This window comes from Pollachius pollachius (assembly GCF_949987615.1).
Source record: "Pollachius pollachius genome assembly, chromosome: 16".
Classification (NCBI taxonomy): domain Eukaryota; kingdom Metazoa; phylum Chordata; class Actinopteri; order Gadiformes; family Gadidae; genus Pollachius; species Pollachius pollachius.
The window spans coordinates 17,961,343-17,971,342 of NC_136949.1; the positions used below are offsets into that span (position 1 = coordinate 17,961,343).

Below are 10,000 nucleotides of genomic sequence, written 5' to 3' on the forward strand. Positions count from 1 at the left end.
GGCTTTAGTTTAGCTTACCAAAGCCTCCTCGTTTGCAGATGATGGTTACTGTCTGACTTGGAGAGAACAACTCCCTGGATGGATTAACATGGATGGCTGTGTTTTAATCTTCCGATATTTTCTTCGGGGTTAAATAGCTGCAGTAGAAAAGTAACATAGTGAATGTTAAACCCTGCATTATGGTCTGTAAGCAAAATCCTACAGTTTGCATCTTATATATCTTATATCTTTGCTTATTCTGGCACTTTTTATACTATGTGTATTTATTCATTTTCTTTCTCTCAAATAAGCTTAATTAAAGTCAAAGTATGAAATAAACCCTATCAGGAATAACCGCTCCTCCACCCCTGGGTGCTGAGCCAGTGGCGTTCAGCTTTTCGTTCTCTTTTGATCAGGAGCCACCAATAATAATTCCAGGAAGTGTTGTTGCACTCTCAGCAGTGCACAGGAAGGGATATCTGAAAAGTTGAATTGCCAAACTTGATGTACTGGCGGCTGTTCGGGCACCAAGACAACAATTCCAATGTTCTCATCGGCCCGCCAAAGTGAGTTAATGATCTTCAACCTACTCCACTGTGGCGCTTATAACTTCCAGTGGTTTTATGAGCCACGTTTTGACATCATCAGTATTAGAGTATTGACTTCAAGTTAGACCTCTGGAAAGTATTTTCTGGTATTGACTTCAGGTTAGACCTCTTGAAACTACTTTCTGGTATTGACTTCAAGTTTGACCTCTTGAAAGTAGGTTCTGGTATTGACTTCAAGTTAGACCTCTTAAAACTAGTTTCTGGCATGGCAGAGCTGCTAGCCCAATACAGAGGATTTATGGGTTTAAAAGGCACATAGAGGGATAGTGGAAGTGGTGCTGGTGGTCGTTGGGGGGGGGGGGGGGGGGTCATTACTGTCAAAGAATATGGGGATGAGGTTCCCCTGAATATAAGACATCTAGCCCCAGTTGGACTTTAGCGAGCATGATGTGCTTATGGGTCCAGTTCAAGTGGAAACTCTGTGCCATATGGAGATCATCACTTGTAGCGTTACTATCTAATTCTGTAAATGCCATTTGATAATGGGAGACATTTAAGGTTGGTATGTTTCATTCAAACACTGAGCCCTGAAGCCATTCTCTGTGGCTTAGTAATAAACGAAACGCAGTTAACAAACTATTTTTATGGTTTGTTGTGGTAGCCTGTGTGTCTTAGTTCTCTGAGGTTTGTTGCTTCGCTTGTTTAGTTGTTTTTCTTGTTTATTGGTGTAGGACACAATCAGCCCAATCAGGTTTGATATTCCTCTAGCAGGCAAAAATGCTGTTTCTGTTATTGATAAATAATCCACCCAGCTGAAACAATAAAGAACCATGTTGTTCTCATCGCAGTCATTCCCAATCCTCCTATGATTCATTCAGTTACAACATTTGATTTATAAAAACAACAATAATAACATTAACTGCTATTAAGTTATTTTATTATGACGTAGGGCATTGCATCATCTGACTTCATGTTTTTCCAAGTCTCTAAAGAGCAATCCAATGCAAACAGCGTTTGCATTGGATGATGCTGTTGGGACAGAATTATGTACAGTATAAAAGCAGGCCCAGCTATGGTATAGAAGTAGTTTGTAGTTGTATTGTTTTTAGTATCTTTTTGATTCTACTACTGGGCTGTACTTGCAATTTCACGCTTGGGAAGTATGGATGGTGATCTCCGATGAGTTAGTTAGTTATGTAAGTTAGTTCTTAGTGCTTGTCCAGTCTTTAACCTCCAGCCACAAAGGTGTAGTCCCAGTGACACTGTTGAACACTTAAAGACACACCTTATACAATTTAAATGTAAAGGTAAGATTATAGCTTATATCTTTGTATAAATGTTAGAAACGGTGTAAACACCCGTCTGCTAACGGTGATTGCCACCCAAACTGGATCAGGGCATCGTTTCCTGTGATTGGTTCAGAGGAATACATCTTGCCTGGCAATCACAAGTGGATGAAACGCAACCCTCTTCTGGCGGAGTAATGTACACTGTAAAACTTTTCGCCTTAAAATTACAGTAAAGTTCCGCCAGTAAGGTAGTTTATTTACAGTAATATAACTGTATAATATAAATACAGTAGATTACTGTCAGAATTTTGCTGTCGATTGACATCAAAGTCTTACAGTGTAGGGAGAGAGGGAGCAGGACGGGAGAGCGTGTTGTTCTTGCCTCTCGTCTGCCCTCTCTCACTTTATGACCCTCAACCACCGACGGGCTCTGGCGTGCCTTACAGCGGAGCGGCCGGCGGCGCGGACGCAGGGTAGCAGGGCGGAGCCGGCGGAGCAGTCCGCCCCCAGGCGGAGCTGGGAGCCCACCGCCCAGCTGGACGGGAGCCCTGTGGACCGCTACAGCGTCAGCGCCACCAAGCCAATCAGAGCGCAGCACCGCCTGGCCAAAGCAGGCAGGGACAAGGATGCCCGCGTTCCGCTACTGGAGGATGTAGGTAAGATGGAGAGAGAGAGCGACAGCAAGAGAGAGAGAGGCTACAAGAGAGAGAGTGAAGAGATGTATGGGTATCCACCCATACCTCATATCTGTGTCTGTGTTTGTGTGCATCTGTGTGTGTGTGTGTGTGTGTGTGTGTGTGTGTGTGTGTGTGTGTGTGTGTGTGTGTGTGTGTGTGTCCATGTGTGTGTATGTGTCTGTGTGTGTGTGTGTGTGCGTGTGCGTGTGACTGCATGACTGCGTGATAAACCTATGGAGAGCTCGGAGTAGGTAGCTCAAAGCAGAAGTCACAGAGAGGAGAGGAAAACAGAGGAGGGAGAGAGTTAGAACACTTTCATTCAGCAGGACTGGCTTAAGTAAAAGAGTGTGTTTTTCTGAACAACCCGGTTCTGCTCTTTCTCACGTGGAGGGCCCAGTACCAGCAGGGGGTGAGCTGGGACTGGGGACTGGGACTCCAGGAGGAGTGTGCGTGTGTGTGTGCGTGTGTGTGTGCGTGTGTTTGCATGTGTGTGTACTTATGTCTATGTTTGCTTGTGTGTGTTCCTGAGAGACACATTTTTATCAACACATTGCTTCATTATTGGACGGGCTCACCAGAGATGAACCACGCCTCATTCCCCCTCACCCTTGTCCCTCTGGGGCCCGGGGCCCAAGCGGCCCTGCTGTGATTTCACTCTCTCTCTGGGATTATTTTTAGCTCTGAACGACACCCACTCTCATTCCCTGCTTATTAAGACAGAACCAGAGAGGAGCTCTAGTCAGGGCCTGCTGTTTTTGTACGTATGCAGTTTGAAGTCTCGTCTGCATTTGTCATTATTCCATTTTCCTATGTGCTTGGCATCCAGGGGCCATACTTCATCAATGGTACAGAGCCCGCAGCCAAGCCCGCTTTTCCACATGCAACCCGGCCCCAGCTCCTATAACCCAATACCCTGTGTTGCGGCTGTCCATTGTATGTGTGCGTGTGTGTGTGTGTGTGTGTGTGTGTGTGTGTGTGTGTTGTGTGTGTGTGTGTGCGTGTGTGCGTGACACAGGGAGAGTGGGGGATGGACTGTTTTAAAGAGGGAGTGTGTGTGTTTTAAGTGAATTTCCTTTATGTATGTGTTGGTGCGCATGTGTGTCCGTGTGTGCATTTGCGTATGTGTGTGCGAATGCGTGTGACAGAGAGGCCCTGAGACACTGTGGGCTTAGTTTTAAGTGTTCATCTATTGCATATCTGTGCTGTGTATGTTTTGTGTGTGTGTGTGTGTGTGTGTGCTTTCTGTATGATCCGTCATTGCTTATTGTCTTCAATTGTTTATCGTTTGAGTTGGCCTTCACCACGTCCCTCTCGCTGCATAGTTTTTGTTCTCGTGTGTGTGTGTGTGTGTGTGTGTGTGTGTGTGTGTCTGTGTGTGTGTGTGTGTGCTTTCACTGAGTGCATCTTAAACCCCTCACCGTGAGCCCTCTCGACATGTGGAGCATTCTTTTTAGTTTGGATTATTTGTTATTTATTTATTAGATTTCATTCCTCTTGAGCCGTCCTGTGGTCCGTCCGTCTCCGGCGTGCGGAGCCATTAAAGCTCTGGCATGCGGCGCCGTCCAATGTGTTCCTGCCGTGTTCTGCAGCGGTCCGTGACTTGCAGCACGGATCGATCTGAAGTCCACTGTCCTCACAGCGGCCGGCCGTGCTCGCAACGATCTAGCGAGCGCTGGTCGTAAATTAAGCACCGCGCGGCGACTCAGCGTGTCATCAATGTGTCAAGCACTTGTCTGGACAACAAGGACGGATTTATGACTTATGAATTGGCGGGAAAAAGGAGAGACAAAGAGAGAAGGAAAGAAAGAGTGTTATTTATTGGGAGGCTGAGGTTTGAAGCATTAACTGAACTGAAATTGTGAACGAGCCTTAACCTTTTAATTGTGTAATTGAACTATAGAACTTTTTTCTTTTTTCTTTAAAGTTTATTGTGTGTGCGCTTGTCTATGCGTGTGTGTTAGAGTGCAGGTGTCTGTGTATGTGTGTATTTGTATGGTGTGTGTGTGTGTGTGTGTGTGCGTGTGTGTGTGTGTGTGTGTGTGTGCGTGTGTGCGTGCGTGCGTGTGTGCGTGCGTGTGTGTGTGTGTGTGTGTTTTGTGCCGACCCTAAATATACCTTGATATACGATACATAACATTAATTGACAGGTTGAAAATGAACTCACCCTATGTTTCCACTGCTAACCCTATCGCCGCCCTATGTCCCCTCTACTAGCCCTATAGCCGCCCTATGTCTCCGTTACTAACCCTAGCCACCCTATGTCTCCTAGACCCTGAGTGGGCCAACCTGGACGGCTTCGCCGTGGTGGGGGGGGGACCGGTCAACGTGTCCTCAGCAGCAGGTAGGGCCCGGGGCACTGCCTCCTGTACTGCTACAACCAACACACACACAACCTCAAACTGAGCCAAATCGATCCCCGGCTCCTCCTAGCTGTGTCGAGGTGTCCCTGAGAGATACACCCTTACCCTCACTGCTCTTGATGAGCTGGCTGTTGCCTTGCATGGTTGACACCGCCGTCCATGTGTGAATGTGAGCATGAATGGGTGAATGTTAGGCACTATTGTTGAAAAAAGCATTTTATAAATGCAGTCTATTTACCATTGTGGTTCTCGTGATTATGGTCATGATGTAAGGGCGGCCGTGTGTGGTGTTGGTCCTGACGTCAGGGTCAGTTCGGACAGGTTGTGGGCCACATTGGTCTCTTTCTTTTTTGATCTACTGCTTGTCTTGTGTGCACACTGTGACCAAGACCGACATGCATGTTGTTTTCACGTTATAGAAGACTCAATCTGTTTGTATTTCATGCTATGCTTCTGATTCCCCCCCGGGCGGTGGTGCCCCGCGGCAGTGATTCAGCGGAGGTGCCCTGAAGTCAATCTGGACTTCAGGGAGTCAAAGCCAAAGTTCCTTCCCCCAAATTCCTTCTCAACCATGGTCAAGATAACCCCAACTACGAGTCTCGTTGTGGAAGTACCGGGAGTCTGCAAACAGCAACAACCCCTTTCCCCTCCATGTTGCGGTTTAGTCTGACGTGGAAGTGGAAAAACCAGAGACGTCGGACAACCCAACGCAGTCTTTTCAGATTCATAATATCATCCGGAGGCGCACACAGCTTTTGGCTGTGAAAATATATATTATATGATATAGATATATTATATTATATTATTTAGATATAGAGCTCCAGGACTCCCACCGGAGCACCTGGAGAACACGGCCTTAACACACAGCTGTTTGCGCCAGCGGTTAATATTATGAATCCGAGCCATTGCGATACGTCCATCATAAACACTAGCGCATGGTACCGTGGCTGCAAGCTGCTTAGGGCCATATCCCCACCCTCCACCTTGACCCGCGTCCCTCCTCCTCATTAGCATTTAAAGATACACACACAGAAACTGCATGTTTTTGGAAAGCTCATTGTGGGACTCTCTCGTAGTGGCTGTAATTCTGCACCAAGGCTGAATTTCTTGAAAGTCTTCAAATACTGTATTAGGGGCTCACTAACACCTATATAAAAGCATCAATGAAGTAGCATGCCATGGGACATTTAAATAATGTTGTCACCACCTCAGTCATTTGGTTTATAGATAATAAAAGGGTAATGATGGAAATATTGGTATCTTAAAGATACATTTGATTAAGTTATTTGTTATACTATATTTTGTTCATAATTTCTATGGAGATGTGAAGAAATATCAGTTGGAAATTACTAGTACTTTTCCAAACCATACAAATAAAATGAAGGGATTCAACAATTAGGCCTCTGACGTTTTCTATGCTGTACAGCTCCTGGTAATATGTGTTATTTCAAGATTTGAGATAGGAAGTACAGTAAGCTAAATGCTGGATTTTGTTTTAAATAAAAATAAAGGCACTTCAAAGAGGTTTGGAAACGTGTAGAATTTCCTGGAACTGAGACAACATTTCCTATGCACTCTTTTGCCTCTTGTTGAACACTACCTCAATGTATTTGGCAGAGCGCGCCTTTATTTTGAATAGAAAAATGAGCGGTGATTCACAAAACAACAGCTGTTTTGCATCATCTCTTGTGCTGTGCACATTGTGTGTTGTGGCTTTTCCATTCTGTATATTGTAAACGGTATAATCACATTATACAGACGTCTAACTTGTTAGACAGCAATCGGATCTCCCAATAAAATGTAATTGTGAACTTTCTTGCTCACATACGTCAAATGTTTAATGCATGCAACATTTATAGTCCAGGAAATAGTGATAAACTCAGTGCCCTGCTTTACAAAGATTTGCTTCAGGGTAATTGAACGGAGCTTTGCAATCTACTGCAAGTTTCTTGCTGGATTGAAACTGGGAGCGGTCAAAAGAGCCCAGCTCAGGGGAACTACAGTAGACAGAAGCAGTGTTTGGGGTCACCGGAGGCCGTGGAGTCGGGGTCTGCTCTGGGGCTGTCTGGCTCCCGGCCGACAGCAGAGCACACAGGCCTGCAGAGGGTCCCTCTCTGTTCAGTCTCCTCTGATCTGGCAGTGGGCACAGCGTGGAGCCCAGAGCTGTCAGGGTAGGAGACGGAGAGGAGGGGTAGAGCTAAGGTATTTAGGAGCGGCTCTGTCCTATTGAAACCACATGGGGATTTTATATATATATATATATATATATATATAGAAACATAACACTGTGCATCAGATTCTCTCCTGTACATTACGATCCACTAGCCAAAGACAAATATATATAATATATATAATACAAGTATATTTTATATATACGTAAAGATATATATATACATATATATGCACACACACTCACACACACACACACACACACACGCACACACACACACACACACAAATATATATATATATTTCTTTCACTCTCTTTCTCCCCCTGTGCTCCACTCAATAGCAATACCATTAAATCAGTGCTTTTTTTATAACTGACTCATTTTGAAGACAATAATCTTTGTTATAAAGAAAAATATCATGCATTCTTCACTATTCATTTTCACACTATAAACTTAGAAACCACAATAAAAAAGATTTAAGAGTACGATCGTAAACAGTTTTGGGTGGGTCGCAGGAAGGCCAGGTGTGCCACACACACATGCACACACATGAACACACACACACACACACACACACACACACACACACACACAAAGACAAAGACAAAAAATAATTGGTGCTTATATGTAAGAACAGGTGCAGGGGTCAATAGGAAAAGGTTGAGAAAATAGAGGAGAGTGGAGAAGCTGGAGGTCCACCAGACGGTGGTTGGGGCCTGGGGATGATTCAGCACCAATCGCAGAGGAGGTAGAGGCGGAGGAGGCGGAGGAGGAGGAGGTGGAGGAGGAGGTGGAGGAGGAGGAGGTGGCAGAGGGGGAGGAGGTAGCGGAGTGGGAGGAGGAGGTGGAGGGGGAGGAGGTGGAGGAGGAGGTGGAGGAGGAGGAGGAGGCGGAGGAGGAGGAGGTGGAGGAGGAGGTGGAGGAGGAGGAGGTGGCGGAGGGGGAGGAGGAGGTGGAGGGGGAGGAGGTGGAGGAGGAGGTGGAGGAGGAGGAGGAGGTGGAGGAGGAGGAGGTGGCGGAGGAGGTGGCGGAGGGGGAGGAGGAGGTGGAGGAGGAGGAGGAGGAGGAGGAAGAGTAGGGGGAGGAAGTGGAGGAGGCGGGGGAAGAGGAGGGGGATGAGGAGGGAGAGGAGGAGGTGGAGAAGGAGGAGGAGGTGGAGGAGGAGGAGGAGGAGGAGGAAGAGTAGGGGGAGGAAGTGGAGGAGGCGGGGGAAGAGGAGGGGGATGAGGAGGGAGAGGAGGAGGTGGAGAAGGAGGAGGAGAAGGAGGAGGAGGTGGAGAAGGTGGAGGAGGAGGAGGGGGAGGAGGAGGAAGAGGAGGAAGAGGAAGTAATGATCCCTCTGGCAGCTGGCCTGGGATCCAGTGGGTAAAGTGATCCACTCAGCTGTACTAACAGAACACCAGAGAACTAGATACACAGACGCTAGACAGAGACGTGGACAAAGAATGTGAGGTAGACGGAGAGATCAAGAAGGGGAGGAGGGGTGGGGGAGGAGGAGGATGAAAGAGAAAGAGGAGGAGGATTAATTGGAGAAGGTGGAGGAGGAGGAGAAGGTGGAGGAAGAGGAGGTGGAGGAAGAGGAGGAGAAGGAGGAAGAGCAATAAGAGGAGGAGGATGTGGAGAAGGAGGAGGAGGCAGAGGAGGAGTTGGAAGAGGAAGAGCAGGAGGAGAAGAGAAAGGGCAAACGAGTGATTCACAAAAGAAGAAAAGCAGAAGCAAGAGAAATCCCGACATCCCCCAGACACCATGCGTTCTCTGGGATATTTCTCCCTTCTGTCCAGACCCCTCATCCAAGGCCTTCTCTACTCTATCCTCCCCGTCACTGCCAATACCTCAATTCACCTCAGCTCCATGTATTCCCGTCCATCTCCGGGCGCACGCGAATCCACTGGTAGCCGATCCATCACGGCGGCGGTTAGCCCCACCGCTGTGTGTTTGTTGGCCGGTGTGGGAGACGGCCTTTCACTGTAAGCCGAGCGCTGCTCAGACTTTCCACTCAAGCTCCCGGGACCAGGGGTGAATTCCTGAACAGGTTCTGCAGACCCCATGCCCCCTCTATGCTGGTTGGCCCATTGGACACGTCCGACACGCAACAACCTACAAGGGGCGACACCCGGCTCATCACTGTCTCCTGTACCCCCCCCCCCCCCCCCCCCCCAAAGACCTACTTCAAGACCGAATCCAAAAGCAGGCTTGTTGGGAAACAAGGTCAATGATCCACTGCATCTGACAGCGATTAGGGGGAGGGGGGTGGGGGGCTGGGGGGGATGAATGAAGGAGGGTTTGGCACTTTGGAACTGGGAATTAAAAGACCCAGCAAGGGGGAGGCAGAGGACAGCAATTTGACGATCAACAACAATCCCAGCAAAGTGTGTGTGTGTGTGTGTGTGTGTGTGTGTGTGTGTGTGTGTGTGTGTGTGTGTGTGTGTGTGTTATGACGTTTGTGGACACCCTTCGACGAACATGACTTTTGACATTTCAAACCTTTGTGCAATTATGCTTCTTTCAATGAAAGGAGCAATGACTTAGTTTTCCCTCGCGGGCGATGGCCGCCAACAGACGCACAGATGTTGTGTCGTCTTCACAAACGCTCACATGGCTGTGAACATCTGCTGCTCTCTGATTGGTCTCCCCTCTCTCTCTGATTGGTTACCGCTCTATGTCTGTTGTCTCCATAAGGCCACGTTGCCGGGCCCCTGCACCCCGCGGCTCCAGCCCGGGTGGAGGCCCCTGTGGAGGTGGCCGTCCCAGTGGAGCCGGCCTCACCTGTCTCCAGGGCGCACAGGAGGCCCCCCCAGTCGTCCTCGGGGCCCCGTCAACCCTACAGCAGGGCCCTGGGACGTCTCCCCCTGGTGGACAGGAGACAACAACACAGCACTAAGCCTCAGTCGGACCAACGGAACCGCAACGGCCACAAGCTAGGTAAGAGCCCGACACCCTAGTCCCCGGATGGAGCCTGGGCCAATGAATCAACAG

General features: G+C 48.1%; 1 protein-coding gene across 2 annotated transcripts in view; it reads left to right on the forward strand.

Moving 5' to 3' along the window:
• fndc1 (fibronectin type III domain containing 1) overlaps positions 1-10,000 on the forward strand; it is a 40,617-nt gene that overhangs the window by 5,354 nt on the left and 25,263 nt on the right. For both annotated transcript variants that reach the window (XM_079754096.1, XM_079754097.1), the window contains exons 2-4: positions 2,263-2,472; positions 4,763-4,834; positions 9,704-9,946. In XM_079754096.1, the coding sequence (XP_079610222.1) occupies positions 2,263-2,472; positions 4,763-4,834; positions 9,704-9,946 (525 nt within the window). The remainder of the gene's footprint in view (positions 1-2,262; positions 2,473-4,762; positions 4,835-9,703; positions 9,947-10,000) is intronic.